This window comes from Myxocyprinus asiaticus, chromosome 19, assembly GCF_019703515.2.
Source record: "Myxocyprinus asiaticus isolate MX2 ecotype Aquarium Trade chromosome 19, UBuf_Myxa_2, whole genome shotgun sequence".
In the NCBI taxonomy this organism is placed as follows: domain Eukaryota; kingdom Metazoa; phylum Chordata; class Actinopteri; order Cypriniformes; family Catostomidae; genus Myxocyprinus; species Myxocyprinus asiaticus.
The window spans coordinates 26467126-26486954 of NC_059362.1; the positions used below are offsets into that span (position 1 = coordinate 26467126).

The 19829-nt window shown below is 38.4% G+C and overlaps 1 protein-coding gene across 1 annotated transcript in view; it reads right to left on the reverse strand.

The window, feature by feature from the left end:
• LOC127410336 (exocyst complex component 2-like) overlaps window positions 1-19829 on the reverse strand; it is a 44636-nt gene that overhangs the window by 15276 nt on the left and 9531 nt on the right. The window contains exons 3-18 of the mRNA XM_051645538.1: window positions 19147-19323; window positions 18842-18968; window positions 17529-17642; window positions 17318-17442; window positions 15585-15665; window positions 14772-14917; window positions 12921-13002; window positions 12381-12483; window positions 12180-12298; window positions 11165-11269; window positions 3873-3997; window positions 3652-3720; window positions 2517-2674; window positions 2286-2407; window positions 217-278; window positions 33-113 (exon numbers count right to left, since the gene is read on the reverse strand). Of these exons, the coding sequence (XP_051501498.1) occupies window positions 33-113; window positions 217-278; window positions 2286-2407; window positions 2517-2674; window positions 3652-3720; window positions 3873-3997; window positions 11165-11269; window positions 12180-12298; window positions 12381-12483; window positions 12921-13002; window positions 14772-14917; window positions 15585-15665; window positions 17318-17442; window positions 17529-17642; window positions 18842-18968; window positions 19147-19323 (1796 nt within the window). The remainder of the gene's footprint in view (window positions 1-32; window positions 114-216; window positions 279-2285; window positions 2408-2516; window positions 2675-3651; window positions 3721-3872; window positions 3998-11164; window positions 11270-12179; window positions 12299-12380; window positions 12484-12920; window positions 13003-14771; window positions 14918-15584; window positions 15666-17317; window positions 17443-17528; window positions 17643-18841; window positions 18969-19146; window positions 19324-19829) is intronic.

The following is a 19829-nucleotide window of genomic DNA, read 5'->3' on the forward strand; positions in this document are numbered from 1 at the left end:
AAGAGAGTGTTGCGTGGGGTTTTGTACAGTACATTGATCTCTCCAGGTTTACACTCCATAGGCTCCTTCAGAGACTGCAGCATCTTAGCCATGCACTGCTCAAACTGGGCTGGCTAAAACAAATACACAGTTTATTTTGAGTTTTTAAATCTAAAAGTTTGGGTAAGAATTATACATTGAATTATAATGATCAAAATAAAAGCATAGAGGATGTACCAGTGATGTGATCCCTTCATTGTCCACAACCCAGTCTTCCTTTTCTGCAAGTCTCTTCACATCTGAACATTAATTCGCAAAAATGAATTTTCTCTCATCATTTACTCACACCTATGGCATACCAAATTGTTATGACTTTCTTTCTTTTGCGAAACACATATAAAGGTTTTTAGAAATATATTTCAGCTCTGCAGGTCCATTCAATGCAAGTGAATGGTGGCCAGAACTTTAAAGGTCTAGAAACACATAAAGACAGCATAAAAGTAATCCATACGACACCACTGGTTAAATCCATATCTTCAGAAGCGATATGATAGGTGTGGGTGAGAAACAGAAAACTATTTATCGTATATCATAAAAATAAAAAAAAAACCTCACTGCACCCACTCTTTCCAGATGTCACCTGGTGTTTGCTAATCCAGCCATGGCTAAATTCACTAGAGCTGTGTTGATAAAACCCTAAAATTACTATTGCTAAAACAATTAAAGTGCACTTAAGGTTTAGCTGAGCAGTTCATAATTGAACTTGAATGCAGGTCCATTCAGTTATGAGCTCTAAAGCACCCCCTGCTGTCTGTCATCTGTAGCAACAAAACACTAGTGATGATAGGCTAGGCCAATGATACAGCTAACATTTTGCCATTTTGACCTTATCAGCAATGACCGATAACCTTGTCCACTTGGCTGATTAACGGAAGGGTTACCGCCTTTGTGTCAGTTTCAAATTCTACTGACATCATTATCAATAGCTATGCTTCCATCCAAGTTGCAAATTTAATTTATGTGAAAAACCATATTATCGCAAAAACAATGTGCGAATAAAGCCGCGTTTCCATCCAAGTGTGTTCAAAAGGATGAAATTGTCACTTCCGGAGAAATTGTAGCCACTGTGAGTGGTTTTTTTTTGTTTTGTTTTTTCATAAAATACTGGTGGTTTAGAGCACAAAGACAAAACACTCTAAAGAACTTTGTCCAAAGTATTTCTAGTAGGTCAGTCCACTGGCGGCCATCTTTGGAATGCTCTCAGGAGGCTATTTCCAGTCATACCAGTGCAGCTCCTATCTACTTGAATGGGTGAACACCGAAATATCAAAAACGGCTGGTCAAGATTATGATCACAGAACATATTTCAAATTAGCAGTAAAATCTGACAATGCTTGTATCATAAATTGTGCTTCTTTACCTCAGATTACCCTAAAAACACAATTTTCTCAGCTTGTATAGCTAATGCGCATGCACATTCTCGAGATGACTGACAGGTGATGTCTGTGTCTAAAAGGTTACTGGCTCTTTTACTTGTAAGTCGGGACTTCCTTTCAAAATCTGTTGACCGTTGGGTGCTAGAGCTTCTTGGTGGGGTGTTCCAATTTCTCCCATTCATTTTAATAGAAGTGGCCCATCTCTGCAAAATAATCTCTGATTTGTCTCATGTTTGGGAGCTATACCGTGCGGATCTATAAGATATTTTTCAAAAGTGTCAATAAACCTCTTCCATACAGTTCAAGCTTGTTTTTGCAGGCTTTGGATTTTCTAGACACCATTATTTCAGGATGACCAGAGCAACATTTCAGGAGTGATGATTGGTCCGTTGTTTAGTCCAGTAATGAACAAGTTTTTCAGTCACATGTCCTTTTTGATGCACAACTTTTATTCCTAACAAATTCAATGGGAGTTTATTCAGTAAATATGTTTCCATCATAATTCATGCTCATTTCTTCTTATCAAATAAAAAATGTATCCACCTCAAGCGAGTGTATACATTTTTTATGTGCATTTTGGCGATTTATTCACATCTTGACGTTTCCATCCAGCCGTTCTTATGCGATATCCCAAAATGCGCATAAAAAAACGTTGATGGAAACAAAGCTAATGATAATAATAATAAAAAAATAAAAAAATTCTCAGTGACTTTTCAGTAAATATCAGTAGAATGAGCGTTCTTTTCATTTTAGCAATCTCATTTGCTGCACTAAAATCGTATTGTGTACTGTATATTGGCATTGTATAGGCCGTTGGACACCCTGCTCTCTAGATATCCAGATAAAGCTCAGTGTATGTATAGTCTTTACCCTCTTCGGTGTGCTGTAGTGTGTTCAGTAGGCAGTGCACACGCAGGTCCTGCAGTAAATCATGAATCACCTGCAGCAGGTCATTAGGAATCTCCAGAGCAGACAGAGCCTCATGACTCAACCTGAGAGATCATCAATTACCAAGTGAGCCTTACATATAAAAAAAACAAGGATAGGATAGACAAAAGTCATTCCTACGTCCCTACTTCAAACTCACACACACACACGTACCTGATGGTGTGGATGACCTGTGTGAGCCAGGCTCCGCTAAGTGGGGTTTTGGTGTCCCATCCTCCATACTGCCGCAGCTCCAAATCGTTAAGAGAGGAGGGTAAAAGAGCCCCTCGAACCAATTGCACCAAACGACGGGTCACTTCCTCAATCATGCCCTAAGCACATTTTCCAGGGGAATATTCTGTTAGTTGTCTCCTTCCTTCAGCCTACGCACTCACACACAGGCTGTGTCTCAAATCATAGGGCACTGCTTACCTAGACAGCATAGGGCAGGGCTGTTCAACAGGGCTATTCAATTTGTAATTTTCAGTGGTACGTATGAGGTTGTCAATTGTCTGGCTGTTTACACCGAACATGTTTTGTGTCTGTTCACATTGTTTTTCGATTGTTTTCCCATGTAAACTTGTGCTAGACAGACGTTGCGCTAAGTCTATATGTTTTTACAGTGTCTTGTGCAGGAGCACCACGTTTTTTAGACACTTTCAGCGGTTGCACTAAAAATAATGATTATCTGTCGTTTTGAACTAAACTAAAACTAAAATCATGGACAACTAATTAGCGTGAGTTCGGAGAAACAAAAACGTTCTATTCATTAATTTGGTCAAGAAAACATTCGATTTGCATCTATAACAAAATTCACAGTTACTGTTCAATAAAATTTTTGTATCAATCTGATTTACTCTCTCTGTTATGGACCAATTTTGAAAGTTGATTTTTTTTGTTTTTGTTTGTCAAGTTATCTGTTTGTTTCATTTTGTTGTTTTTGTAGAATTTCCTGCTAGAAAAAGTTTCTCATGATAAAAAATTGAAGATATAAAAATAAATTTAAAACAAATATATTTTTTAGAGTAAACAAATATTATAGACCTACTATAACACGATATCTGAAAGAGGCTGTATGTTAACAAAATATTATGGCTTGGCCCACATGCACCAAATATTTTTTCCATCTGGCCCACTTGTCGATGAAGTTGAATAGCCCTGTCGTAAGGTTTGGAATGTTCAAAGTTGAGAAACTGAAAACTTTGAAAATGTGGCTGTACCTCAAAACCTAGTGTGCTGCTTTCCTAGACAGCATTTTTCAGCAATCTCCAGACTATGATTACAAAAGAATTCTAGATGCTTTACTAACTTTGAAGTCATTCTGTCTTTGCCGGGCATTCTTCTTTAACTTCTCCACCTGACCAGACTTCTCTCCAGTCTGTCAAAGAAAACATAAAAAAGAGTCTGAGTGTATGTATGTGTGCAAGAATAAACTGATTTCACTGACCTTGTCTTTACTTATGTTATGATATCTGCATTCAAACTGAATCTTTAAACATCCAATTTTGAACTATCCTGAAGTATATCTACCTCACTGAAGAGACTGCCGTTAACGTAGGAGATCCAGAGTTTCCAGAAGTTCGGCAGCTGGCTGATGACCACGTCCGAGAGCTTCTCTACAAACCTCACTTGCTGAGGGCTCTTATAATGCCAGGCTGAGAAAATACACATGACATAAATGTTACAAAGACAGCAGCACTTTGTTTATGAAATACAAACTGTAGGCTCTCTGCGAGTTTCCCAACTCATCTAAACTATGCAAATGTACAATGCAAGTTTCAAGTGTCAAGTAATTTATCTGCCTACAGGAAGTAAGAAAAACACAACTAATGAGAAAATATGTGATTTTTTAAACATGGCTATGTAAAGCTAGATATTGGACCACTTAGATTTAAATGTGAGTGGGACAAACCAGTGCAACACAACAAAAATAGAAACCAAGCCAAATGTCTTGATGCACAAAACTACTGATCATGTCAAATCACATTTTGGGAAAGATAAAAAAAGATGGGAATCTAAATCAGTTGAGTGACATATTCAAAGTCATAGTGTGAATATACAACCTAATATTTATAAATAGCAAGATTTTTTTAAAATACAGCCATGCCATAATTATTCAACCCCTATTGCATGTAGCTGTTTCTTAAATATGTAAGGCTACATGAGATCACTCTACAATGGCACTTATTTAAGTTGTAAAAAGTTCATTGTCGTAAGCAAAAATTTATTTCTATGCAAAAAAGGCTATTAAAAATAAGATGTCACAAAAGCTAACGGAGGAGATTATTTCATTAAACAAGAAAGGCCATGGCTAAAAGTACATTTCCAAGGCACTTCAATTTCCAATAGACAAAGTTGGCAGCACCATTCATACATTTTTTAAATATTGTACAACAGCAACCTTCTTGGGGTGTGGAAGAAAGCAAAACTTCACCAAGGATAATGTTGACTTGAATATTCAAGAAGGAGTTTGGAAAGACCTGTGGAGTCCTAGAAGAAGGTTTTATGGACATATGACACTAAACTGAAAATAAGTTTTAGACCCATGGGTCAGCAGTACGTCTGGAGTAAGATGAAAAGGTGATGACAAGAAAGACACCATCCCCACAATCAAGCATGGAGGTGGGTCAGTCCTGTTATGGGGGTGTTTTGCAGCTGCAGGAAATGGCTATCCTGACTATGTGACTGACACCATGGATTCTTTCATGTATCAGGCCATTTTGGCATGAAAAATGTGATGCCTTCAGTGTGTAAATTGAAGCTCGGTGATCACTGGACTTTCCAGCAAAAAAATAACACCAAGGATACATCCAAGTTGTCCAAAATGTGGTTCAAGGATGGGTCATGGTATGTTCTTGAATGGCCCTTTCAGTCCATCATTAAAATTCCATTGAAAATCTTTGTTGGGATTTCAGTGAAGCAGTGGCAGCACATAAACCAAAGAATGTCAATGAGCTAGAAGCTTTTGCTCATGAGAAATGTGTAAAAATTATAATAGAGAGGTGTCCAAAGCCTGAGAACACTTACCTGAAACATTTATTTGCTGTTATTAAGGATAAAGGATGCTCCACAAATGATTGACTTTGGGGGTTGAATATTTTTGACATGACATTTGTGGAGAGAATTAGTTATTTTTTTCTCAAAATCACTCAAATGTGTATTAAAAACTTTGACTGTTTACTGAGGTTTTAGTTGATGTGCTTTAATTCAAATCACCAGAACGTATTGCTGGTCAGAGGGGTTGAATAATTTTGATCGCAACTGTGTATATATCAGCCGTGGCCCCTGCATTTTAAGTCTAAGCCTTCAGTGCGATTCATGTCATTAAGAAAACACAGTTTCACAATGAATAAGACACCGTATGCATTACGTCGCAGCCAACTAATAATACCAATTGACATTTTAAAGACACGTCCACGCATGAAAGCCAGAAGCAACGAGGTCTAATACCAAGAAAAAGCTCTCTAATAATATTTGCGATTTAAATTTTGCTTGCAATAAATTTGGTTCGTCAGGGCACACGGTTACTTTTCAAAACTTGATCCGACACTGAATGCTCAAACAGCCTAATTTACACTTAGAAAACTCCTGATTGTGCTATAACAATGCAAAAAGCACTTACCAATTTGCTTGAAGTGAAAATCAGTCCTCCTTTCTTGTTTAATTAATCAATTGCACGATCATGCAGAACATCTCAGGTTTTTAAATCCATAAGGATCTCTTTAAGGAACGGCAATAACAGCAGTGATGACAGCCAACTCGTCAGCATCTCGCGCTCTTCGCTTTCAAGTTACGTACATCACTTAAAGCGTGATTGCGTCACTCAAGGCCAGCTAGAAGGCCTGGACTGGGACATATCCTAAAGACCACACCCACCAAGAACAAATCAATCTGATTGGCTGATGAATCTGACAATCTGACTTTAGATGCCTATTCACTGCAGGGATTTTGTGGAAATTCTGAAGGCCTGACAGGGTGGAGCTCAGACTCACGTGTTGCTTCGGCTTCGGGCATGCGATTTGTGAAACAGTTGTCACACTTTGCTTGTAAGCATTGAGGAATAAATTATGATTGGAAAAACTTTTTGTTTTTTGCCTTTTGTTTGTAGATGAATTAGGAGTGGAAAGCGATTGAAAATACATAGGCAAAAAGGTCAATGAGAATGAAAGGATGAAACAATATTTATTTATTAGGCATGTTACGCCAGCAGAGAAGGCTTTGCTGGCCCTGAGAAATCGCCACTGATATATATATATATATATATATATATATATATATATATATATATATATATATATATATATAGACACACACACACATCGATCAGCCACAACATTAAAACCACCTGCCTAATATTGTGTAGGTCCTCCTCGTGCCACCAAAACAGCACCAACACACATCTCAGAATAGCTTTCTGAAATGCTATTCTTCTATCTGAGTTACCGTAGACTTTGTCAGTTCGAAACAGTCTGGCCATTCTATGTTGACCTTTCTCATCAACAAGGCATTTCCATCCACAGAACTGCCCCTCACAGGATGTTTTTTGTTTTTGGCACCATTCTGAATAAATTCTAGACACTGTTGTGTGTGAAAATCCCAGGAGCTCAGCAGTTACAGAAATACTCAAGCCAACCCATCTGGCACCAACAATCATGCCACGCTCCAAATCACTGAGATCAAATTTTTGCCCCATTCTGATGGTTGATGTGAACATTATCTGAAGCTCCTGACCTGTATGTGCATGATTTTATGCACTGCACTGCTGCCACACGATTGGCTGATTAGATAATCGCATGGATGATTGTTGGTGCCAGACGAGCTGGTTTGAGTATTTCTGTAACTGCTGATCTCCTGGGATTTTCACACACAACAGTCTCTAGAATATACTCCGAATGGTGCCAAAAACAAAAAAACATCCAGTGAGGGACAGTTCTGTGGACGGAAACGCCTTGTTGATGAGAGAGGTCAACAGAGAATGGCCATACTGGTTCGAACTGACAAAGTTTACGGTAACTCAGATAACCACTCTGTACAACTGTGGTGAGAAGAATAGCATCTCAGAATGCTTTTCTGAGATGCGGGTTGGCGCTGTTTTGGTGGCACGAGGGGGACCTACACAATATTAGGCAGGTGGTTTTAATGTTGTGGCTGATTGGTGGGTATATATATATATATATATATATATATATATATATATATATATATATACACACACACACACAACAGTTAGTTCCGGTCCTCGAATATGATTGGACGAGAGATGTTCCTTGAGTACTGATGGTCTCACACCATCATCACTCGGATGCTTCACTGTGTGTGTCACTCCGCTTGTGTTCGCGCCGTTCTAAACTAAAGTGTAAGAGCAGTGCAGATGTGTTAAGAGCTACTGTATATGTGTCTCTTTAAATGTCATTTTTTGACATTACATATGTTAGCCAGCAGGTGGTGACAAAATATCATTTTTGTGTGTAAAATGAGCCAGTTAGGTGACCTGAAGTCAGCATCAGTCAGTGTTTACATACAACAGCACTACGTGGTCGCTTGTATTACTACTACACTACTAAAGCCAGGAAATAGCTTTTAAACTGCTTTAAATGAACAACTTCAGCATTACGGCTCATCACAGCTGAGAGACACAACAGACTGATTAATTAGACAAACTCAAGGCGCTTACTTCTTACCGGACTTTCCACATTGGAGAGGGCATATTGTTTAAAATGGCAGAGGATGTTGCAGTTTCTATAGTGAATGACTTGCGCACCAGCTACCGCGAAATAGGGAGGAATACCCTTGCATGGATGGCTATTTTTCCACTGAGAAAGCTGATCTTCAGAAAGCTGACAGCATCTCTGCTTGGGTGTGGCAACAGGTGATGGCACATGCTCCATCTCTCTCTCTCTCTCTCACTCACACACACACACATCCTTGTTACTTGTTAGAAACATCACAAGTCGTGATACTATTTCTGAAGTGACATTTTTGAATTACTAACGAAGGCTTGGATGCATCATTTGGTTTGAACCAGCAACGGCAGATTCTGATCCGTCACGTAAGAATGTAGTTCCATGCACAAATGTGTTTTTTATGACCGTACTCAGTTTTTCCTAATTTTTTTTTAATTTACTTGTTCATTGAACTGTTGTATATAAGCAATATCACACACGCAATCCTGCAATATGGCCCTAAATCTATATATATATATATATATATATATATATATATATATATATATATATATATATATATATACACACACATATACACACATACACTGGCAGCCAAAGGTTTGGAATAATGTACAGATTTTGCTGTTTTGGAAGGAAACTGGTAATTTAATTCACCAAAGTGGTATTCAACTGATCACAAAGTATAGTCAGGACATTACTGATGTAAAAAACAGCACCATCACTATTTGAAAAAAGTCATTTTTGATCAAATCTAGACAGACCCCATTTCCAGCAGCCATCACTCTAACACCTTATCCTTGAGTAATCATGCTAAATTGCTAATTTGGTTCTAGAACATCATTGCCATTATATCAAACACAGCTGAAAGCTATTTGGTTCATTAAATGAAGCTTAACATTGTATTAGTGTTTGTTTTTGAGTTGCCACAGTATGCAATAGTCTGGCATGTCTTAAGGTCTATATTAGGTCAAAAATGGCAAAAAAGAAACAGCTTTCTCAAGAAACTCATCAGTCAATCATTGTTTTGAGGAATGAAGGCTATACAATGCTTTAAATTGCCATAAAACTGAAGATTTCATACAAAGGTGTACACTACAGTCTTCAAAGACAAAGGACAACTGGCTCTAACAAGGACAGAAAGAGATGTAGAAGGCCCAGATGTACAACTAAACAAGAGGATAAGTACATCAGAGTCTCTAGTTTGAGAAATAGACACCTCACATGTCCTCAGCTGACAGCGTCATTGAATTCTACCCACTCAACACCAGTTTCATGTACAACAGTAAAGAGAAGACTCAGGGGTGCAGGCCTTATGGGAAGAATTGCAAAGCAAAAGCCACTTTTAAAACAGATAAAACAAAAATAAAAGTGGGCAAAGAAACACAGACACTAAACAACAGATAACTGGAAAAGAATGTTATGGATCTTAACCCCATTGAGCTTTTGTGGGATCAGCTAGACTGTAAGGTGCGTGAGAAGTGCCCAACAAGACAGCCACATCTATGGCAAGTGCTACAGGAAGCGTGGGGTGAAATGTCACCTGAGTATCTGGACAAACTGACAGCTAGAATGCCAAGGATCTGCAAAGATGTCATTGGATTTTTTGATGAGAACTCTTTGAAGTTGTTTAAGAAGTTCTGAAATTTGTTTTCAAATTGTAATAGTAATTTTTCATGTTATTAATATCCTGACTATACATTGTGATCAGTTGATTGCCACTTTGGTGAATAAAAGTACCAATTTCTTTCCATAAGAGCAAAATCTGTACATTATTCCAAACTTTTGGCCGCCAGTGTGTGTGTGTGTGTGTGTGTGTGTGTGTGTGTATAATATATATATATATATATATATATATATATATATATATATATATATATATATATCATACATATACATATACACACACACACACAATTGTGCTCAAAAGTTTGCATACCCTGGCAGAAATTGTGAAATTTTGGCATTGATTTTGAAAATATGACTGATCATGCAAAATGAATAAAGAAACTGGTCTTTTATTTAAGGATAGTGATCATATGAAGTCATTTATCATCACATAGTTGTTTGGCTCCTTTTTAAATCATAATGATAACAGAAATCACCCAAATGGCCCTGATCAAAAGTTGACATACCCTTGAATGTTTGGCCTTGTTACAGACACACAGGTGACACACACAGGTTTAAATGGCAATTAAAGGTTAATTTCCCACACCTGTGGCTTTTTAAATTGCAATTAGTGTCTGTGTATAAATAGTCAATGAGTTTGTTAGCTCTCACGTGGATGCACTGAGCAGGCTAGATACTGAGCCATGGGGAGCAGAAAAGAACCGTCAAAAGATCTGCGTAACAAGGTAATGGAACTTTATAAAGATGGAAAAGGATACAAAAAGATATCCAAAGCCTTAAAAATGCCAGTCAGTACTGTTCAATCACTTATTAAGAAGTGGAAAATTCGGGGATCTCTTGATACCAAGCCAAGGACAGGTACACCAAGAAAGATTTCAGCCACAACTCCCAGAAGAATTGTTCGGGATACAAAGAACAACCCACAGGTAACCTGGTGGCCTCATAGACAACTATTACAAAAGACTGCACGCTGTCATTGATGCTAAAGGGGGCAGTACACAGTATTAAGAACTAAGGGTAGGAAGACTTCTGAACAAAGGTCATTTCATTTTTTTCTTTGTTGCCATGTTTTGTTTTATGATTGTGCCATTCTGTTATAACCTACAGTTGAATATGAATCCCATAAGAAATAAAAGAAATGTGTTTTGCCTGCTCACTCATGTTTTCTTTAAAAATGGTACATATATTACCAATTCTCCAAGGGTATGCAAACTTTTGAGCACAACTGTGTGTGTATATATATATATATATATATATATATATATATATATATATATATATATATATTAAACATTTTAATATTTTTATGATTTATTTAGTTTTTTCCAAAAGATATTACATATATATATATATATATATATATATATATATATATATATTTTTTAATATTTATATATTAATAAATGTTATAATAATATTCTTTTTTACAATGCTGTATTCTTACAGCAATTTCTGTAATGTAAAGAGATAAATGTTGTACAAATGTTCTCCTTTCTTTATTGAACTCACAGTCATCTTTAGGTGTCTGGAAGCTGCCTCCTCTCTTCACTGGAGCTGTGAGACTGATTCTGTTCAGAGCCGAGGAGCGATCCAGTTCTAACCCTACACCACCCACTTGGACAGACAGACAGACAGACAGAATGAATGTTTCTATTCATACTTCAGTAGGTACAGAATTTAACACAGCATTTAACCATGAATGATTGTGTGCGCACAAATATATATCTATATATCTATTCTGAAAGTTTAGATTAGGCTATTTTGTTTTCTTTCCCTGTGGTTTAAGTTGTCTGAGTGTTAAGTTGTAAGTAGTCATGAAACAAATGCTTTTATCCAAAGAGACAGTGCTCTTATTATAGGTCAATCACCCTGGAGCAACCTGTGGTTAAGTGGTTTGCTCAAGGGCAAGATACCTCATGGATCATCCCTTGCAAGGTTTGAACCAGATGAAGTGGTAAACATCAGGCTGTACATCCTCTCTGACAGTAGAGGGCATTAAAGGTCTTTCTGGCCATGCATTACTTTTACTGAACCCTGATTAAGTTGTTTATATAGTCTGAAACACTCAATATGTAGCGTCCATATGTCATGTTTCCCTAACTCTTACTCTTTCACACACCCACACACACATACAGACACACACACACACCATTCAACTGCACAGACATTTGCTCTCTTTTTCTTTAAAAAAAAAAAAAAAAAGGACTGCTGGTGTTGATCCAGGTGTCCAATCATCCTCTGTGTTTATCTATGCGCTTCTCTCTTCTTGTATTCCCCCATGTCTCTCTCTCCCCCTCTCTACTACAAATTCCCCTCTCTCAGCTCTGTCACACTATAGAGCTCTGTGGACTTCCTGTTCCCTATAGGGTCACGGCCAGACCACACACGAGCTGCTCTATTTCTAAACACACAAGGCAGAACACACACACACACTGGTTTCACTCTTGTGAGCAGTAGAGATCATTAGAAACCACCAGTTTATATCTATCTATCAAATAGTGGATGCATGACTCTGTGTGTGTACCTTTCTGCTCTTTGATAAAATCGTCTTTACAGTTTTGCATCAACTGTAAGATCCACTTGTGTTGTGCGACTATACACTGCCACGCCGGGTCACCAGGAGCATGTAGATCTGACAGATATCTGAACAAAATAGTGAATCATTAGATTATCATGAGACAGACTTGTACATAACTGCCTTTTTCAAGAACACCCCAACACACACCTGATATAGCGTTTCTGATCATGTAGAGTGGACGGCGTCTCCAGTAGTTTATCCAGCAGCAATTTCCTCAGCGCATTAATCCGAGTCTCCACCTCTGAGTATACTACAAACACAAACAAAAACACACACAAACTTGTTTTCATATCATTGTGGGGATTCTCCATAGATTCCATGCATTTTATACAGATCTAACGATAATTTCTATCCCCTAACCCTACCCCTCAACCTAACACTCACAGAAATCTTTTTACATTTTCAAAAAAACATAGTTAAGTATGTTTAATAAGCCATTTCCCTCGTGGGGACCGCTGGCTGGGCCACACAAGGTAGGTGATCACAGGTTTTACTATCCATGTGAGGACATTTGGTCCCCACAATGTAGTATAAACATGTACACACACACACACACACGCATACATTTTTACAGGTTGATGCTAACATCTATGAGGCTACATGACATATTGACATGTCTCAGCTATTTTATCTTATTGAATCAGTCTTTAGTAAAGTTCACACTGGAGATCAGAGGAGATTATGCACCTTTCTTAAACACTGGAACTTCTGTGTTCCCAAACAGCGATTTGGCTTTCTCATAATCATTGATCACCACATCATAATCCCCCTGGAGGAGAAACACAGACACACACAGTCAGTTTCACATTCAGAGATCTCTTTTATACTGTATATTTCAGAGTGTTCTGTGTAGGTGAGAGAGTTTCACTGTATCGTATCCTATCCAAGACTTAACTAAAGCAACAAGTGATAAAGCTATCTCTTCCATGTTAATCTGAGTTTTAGTCCCAACCAGCCGCTACAGTGGCATGCATTAAATTATACTAAATTTTGTTGGTAGTTTTGTTGAAAACACATTGGACCAAAATCCTGCTCATCATGTACTGTTTATTACACATCAAACATGGACGAAGAGAAATTGATTGTTGAAGTTGGGAAACATCAGATTTTTATATGACAAATCCCTCAAATTCAACAAAGAAAACCATAAAAAGTATGCAGTCTGGAGAAGCATCACTACTCTGGTTGTGATTTTGTTACAATAGCCATTTTCCCACCATCCAGTCAGTGTGAGCCAGGGCTAACAACTGGTCTGCTGGGGCCAATAGCCTCGGACCTCGAGCCATAAAACCAAAATCGATCTGCATTCCCACCATTGGGCCAATAGCCCAGCAGCGTTGCCCTAAAACCCACACTTTATTAACACTTCGCAGAGCTCCACTCCCCTTGGTTACGCTCGCTTGCTCTGACAAGCTCTGCAGAACTCCCCATAGGAATGAATGGGAGATTGCCGTGAATTGTGTTTTAATTTTTGGCAAAATATTCTCATAAATAAAATTGATAATATTATTACGTGGGCTGGAATGAAGAGTGACATTGTAAAGCATATTCATCTGATGGTTTTTGTAACAGAAATTGTTTAATTATACAGTAATTTGATTGAAAACTGTGCAGACTGGGGATCAGAATCGAGGCAAACGATTATCACAGTCACTTGAAAAGAGAAAAGCATCATTTAATAGCAATTACACACCTGATATCATTAATCTCAGTGAACAGAACTGCTTATAATGTCTCATAAAGCACTCACTTTGACACACTTTAATCCATAGTATGCTATTCTCAGTATTTATTTAAAGATTTTTTTTAAAAGAAAGAAAAAACACTGCGTGTATCCTCTCTAGGTACCTCGTGTCACTATTACAAGTGTCCCAGTGACAAATTTTTTCTTTTAAATTTTTTGGATCATTTTGAAAAATCCAGCTTAAAAGCACTTAAACACACATTACTCCCATAGGCTCTCACTGAAAAAAGGCAAACGCTTGTCAGAGAAATGGCGGCGGGGCAACAGTTGCTAAGACAGGATTGGTCAGACACGCTTTTAAGGCGGGGCTTAGCGAAGGTTCAATATGCCATCCTGGTGCCACACACACACCCCGCCCATTTCACAAGCAAGAGGAAAACTCAAGCTGAGGTATCAGACTCTGGAGACTAGCTAGCCCTCAAAATGAACACAGATTTGCACTGTGCCCACAATGTTTTTAAAACTGATTTCACAAACCAATTGGGAATGAGTATCTTGGTGCTGAAACCTCTGACCTGACTCAGTGAAACTCTGCCTTTGACAATGACCCTGCCTCAATCCCCAGTTGGCCTTCTTTGGCCCAAGGGTAATCAGCAGGCCAAAGGTCATTGGCCTGAGGAAGCACCGAGGAGGACAATGAAGCCCCGGAAGTTACAGTGGGAACACAACTGGCCCTGGCATGCACTAGCACGCCCTCATTTGGACCGATAGTAGAACAGAAAAACTGCTGTAGAGAGAAAGAGAGCAAATGTGTATGTGTGTGTGTTTGTCTGTCTATGTATGGGGGATACCACCTTCTGGATGTTGCGTTCAATATTGAGTGGCAGGTTGAAAAGAAATTTGAATCTCTGGAGGACATTGAGCGCATTGCGTGTAGAGTCGGCCTTGTCCTTTCTGCCCAACACTTCCTGAAACAGGGTGTCAGCAGTTTCACTTGCTCCTGAAAGACAGAAAATGGAAAGAGATGAGAAAATAGTGTAGAGGAAATGAATGAATAAGACAGCAGCTGGTGATGAAAAAAAAGGTTTAATCCTCCTCGCTTGGTTTCAAATAAATTCAAGATTTCTTGGCCTCCCTCTTCTTGGGTGGTCAGAGCTATTCTTGATTCCCTTGGTCAGATTTAATAAGAACCAGCCCCCTGACCACTATAAAAGTCTAACCAGTCTGTGTATACAGCTTTGTTTTGCACATCTCAACAGGCTCTGTGTGCATTTGGATGAGAGAGTCAAAGGCAATAATTTGCTCTGGTAAGAACATAGATGTAAATGTTCATATAAAGACAGACAGTGAGGAGGAAGGGGAGGGGTTGGCAATGAAAGCTTGTCAGTGTGTGACTGGTTTATTTGTGTGCCCCGCAGGAAATGAGCGTGTTTATTGACCTATGCGTAACATGAGAATTGACATGGAGATATGACTGGGATATGAGTGGTCTACTACACTTTCAGATGCACTCACGGAACACACCAAGGTCTGCATGAAATGTGTGGCTTTGATGGTCTACAAAGAATGCATGTGTAGCTCTGAACCTAAATGTAGATGTTTTGTGCAATTGACACGTTGCTTTGCCATGTGAGATTCTGAGCATTTGTTTGGGTTTAATGTCTTACTGTTGAGGACATTCTCTAATCGCTGGGTCATAGAACCCTCCACCTTCTCAGAGCCATCTGATTCAAGCTTCTGATGAATAGCTGGACAGAAAAAGAGGCGGAGAGAGACAAAAGAAAAGGAAATATAATTCAAGTTAAAAGCGTTATCAGACAATACATGTTTGATTGTGTTTATATGGCTGCATGTGTGTTTAAGGCTTTGTTCACACTGACAACCCATATCCGATGCATTTCCAACTCAAATCTTGACAGCAAAAAACACATGATATCAGATGTGTACAAAACCAATCCAAGCCACATTTGTACAACCTGATTTTTGGAAATTTGTCATTTGGGATGCAACACATATTCAACATCACACATAATGCTTCGTAAAAAAAAAGCTAAAAAAATAATAATAATAATAATTTAAAAAAAATTAAATACAGTAATGCCTCCTCTTGTTTATGTGCCTCATGAGTTTAGCACCATGGCATGATGTACTTTTTTTGCCGTTTCCATAATGACAGTTTGACAGTACAAGACAGTTAAAATCATGCTGACCCCTATATCATTATAATAGCAAGCTATGTTCTAGATATACAAGATTTTGACTTCACTGTCTGAACAAACATATAAGATTGCATTGCTTACAAAATTCAGAAGAAAGATTTAAAAATCCTGAACTGCATGGAGTGTAAACAAAAGAGATCAAATTTACTCCTTATCTTTGCTGTGGATCGCCATCTTAATTCTAAAATTAACTTTCTCCCAAAAAACCTAAGTGAAGCTTATTTTCTCTTTCCACATCTGGATTGCTGAGACTTCTGTACACAATGACGTCAGGGCTAACCTCTGGCCCCCTGGGGCCCGGAATGCTGTGTGGTACGTTTCCTCTGTCCCTGTAGTATGTTTTGACTTTTGCCTGGTAAGTTTTGGGAGTCTTCTCTGGGAATCAGTTTAGCTTCCGTTTGCTGCTCTCTCATTTCCTCTCAGCACAATGACAACCTTATTACAACCTCATCTAAACATTATCACAACCATGCCTTGTTATCCGTCCCCATGCCTGTCAATCACACACACAGACAGCGCTAAGAATAGTTCTTCTGTTTGACTCAAGAAGAGTGACCCGTGACGGCTCCTAAATACACACACAAGGCTGAAAATATCGTCTCTACTTCCTGGCACTGAACTGTGGTGGCACGTACACCTGTAGACACTAAAATCAGAAGTAATAACACTTGAATAAAGGGACAATCTGCTTTATTCTGTTAAATGGCACATCTAGTATTCAGATTGACTGTTTGAGCTTTACCTTTGACACACACAAACACCCATGCACTGGTGGAGATACATTTTACTGACAAGTAAAGAAAAACAAAACATGAAATCAAAATTGGTCCTCTATACTTTCCAAATAAGTTGGGCATGATTCATCTGTGCACATTATTCAACATGGCCTAACAATCATAGCAAATCTAATGCTGCCTATTCTCAAGTTTGGAAGTGATGATTAAGACAGGATTTAAGTGATTTTGGTCAAAATAAAAGGGATGTGCTGGAACTTCTCATTTCTTTCTCTCTTCTTCCCTTACCAACAAACAAAAACACAGGGAACTGATCCAAATCTTGATGAAAACAATCCAGTCTGTCCCACCCTACATTATTTCCCACAGAATATTCTGTTTCCACTCAGTCAAGTGCATTGCAACTTGTATTTAACATTACTTGAAGTTATGTGTGTTTAAATGTACCTGCAAGAGCATCCTGAGCCTCAAAGAAAGTGCTGAGTCCTCCTTTTACGTAGGCCAGACTGCCCTCGTTCTTCTTACTAGCCTGTTTCTTAAGATTCCCAACAGCTACACGCAGCTGCTCAAAACTATACCAGCAACAAAAACAACATAGCATGACACACATGGATGGATGGATGGATGGATGGATGGATGGATGGATGGGAGTACAAACCTGGTTGAAGAATGGTTCTCAATGAGATACCAGGTGGCAGAGAAATTCTCACTGGTGAAGTCTCCACTCATACCAGGAAACATGCTCTCTATGTCCTTCTGAGGAACCTTCCCTCTAAAGAAGAGAGGATATGGTTACACACACACACACACACAGAGGCGAACTGACTAAACATACATGTTTTACAGTTCATTTTTAAACGCAGTATTTCAAAAACCTGCGGCTTGGTCACAAACCACCCGCAATCAAATTATCAAGGTGAAATGCAATATTTCAATTAAGTCATTCCCCTTCTTTTCAGACCAAACATGCCTTCTTTCTATTCAAATTAGGCTCATTATAGATTGTGCCTTATTCCCAAAATTCAGTACTATTTGCCTAAAGCATTAACATTGCACATTAGACATACACAGCACTATTAGCTGGTACAATTCATTCTTAGTGAATTGCCCCCAGACTTTACAAAGCTGAAATGCAGATACTGCCACAGATCATAGGCCATATGCTCTACCACACTACAGACCAGAGAGAAAAACCAGACAGAGTACAAACCAGATCATAAGAGAAAGAGCATTACATAAGCCATCCCATTCTGTCTTCGTATTTTAAAGGACAAAAGGCAATAACAGTTATTGCAAAGTTTCGTTTTTTGTGATGTGGTAGAGAATAAACTGATGAGATGCATATGGCCACTCAAATACTCATCCACTTCCTAATTTTCTCTCTCTAAATATATAGATATAAATGGGAAAGCAGTGCTGGAGGATGTCAGGGAGAGGAAGAGTTTCACTTCCTATGCAAGGAAATGGTGCACCAATGACATCACCCAGGTAGAAGACACACACGCACAAACACAATGGGCTGTTTCTACTTACTGCTGGACCTCCATCCTTATAAACAGAGCAGTCCACTTCTATAAACACTGAGAAGTGTTTTTGGCGTAAAAAGTGCGTGAGTGTAAGGATGTTGCATGTTTCGGTTTATGTGAGTGTGTTTCTATCAGACTGTCAGAAATGAAATACAGGTGGCGTGTGTGTGTTTCAAGTGGGTAGGTGACATGAAATACTGCTGGAAAGTTGACATGTCGTGCAGTGTGCAACAAGGCATTTAAAAATGGTTAAAAACTTAAATGAAATGTTGACCAGTTACAAGACCTAACATTTACTCTTTTGTAATGTCCCATTTTTTGTGTCCCAAATTTGATTTAATTGCACCTGTTATAGGCCCACATTAATCTCTTTTGAATAGGCTATTTTGTAAGTTCATAAGGGAACAAAAAAAACTCAATTGTGAATATGTCTGTGTTTCTGTACTTGTCTATGTCGATGCCCAGAGGATTGGCTGGCCTCAGTGAGAGAGGAGAGATTCCTTTGTTCCGATCTGTCCTCATGTCATAGTAATTTAACTCATCAACCCAGACCGCAGACTGATCTAGAATGCCTAAACACACATAAACAGACACACACACTGGTTAAGCGCTTATTCAAATCAATTTGTGTCTTCAAAGAGCATATGCATACATTTAAAGAGATAGTGTGCAATCAGTCAAATCCTGATTTTGTCTTTAACAAACATTGAGTATATATGAGTTTGAGGGCACTGTGAAAGTGTGTCTCACCGATTCTCTCAGGTTTGAGCAGTTTGAAGGAGACCGTGGATGTTCCTCGGCCTCCGCTCCTGGTGGTGACAACGATCTCACCCTTGTCGTCTTTAGCAGGACCCACTCGACACACAATCTTGCTGGCAGACATCCATTCAGCCGTCAGCAGACAATTATGACCACAGATAGACAGACCTGGCAGAGAGGAAGACAAAGATGGAGAAAGACAAAGAGGAAAGGACAAGACAGGGATATGTTCAAATTGTTTATTTTTGCTGGAATTGTTGAAAGAAAAACATTTTCAACATTTGGATCACACTGATTCTGACAAAGAGCTGTAGACTTAAACTGTGATATGAAACACATGAAAACAATTATTAGTTTTCTTTTTCAAGGATTTTTCTAACTGAATGCATTTAGGTCATATTGACTGTTCATAAACATATAATACATACAGCTAAAACAAACGAGTACAAGCAATGGAACAAGTTCCATCTGTCTTTTTTTTTATTTGCTGGTCGCACATTTAATGTGTTTTCATAATCAATTAATTTCTGAGTATTCAATTACTCGGTTACTCCTGCCTATCCCTAAATGTAATTTTTGTGTTTGTATTTTTTCTAGGGCTGTCGATTTAATGCGTTAACTTAGTGTGATTAATTCTATAAAAAATAAAGCGTTAAAAAGATTAACACAATTAA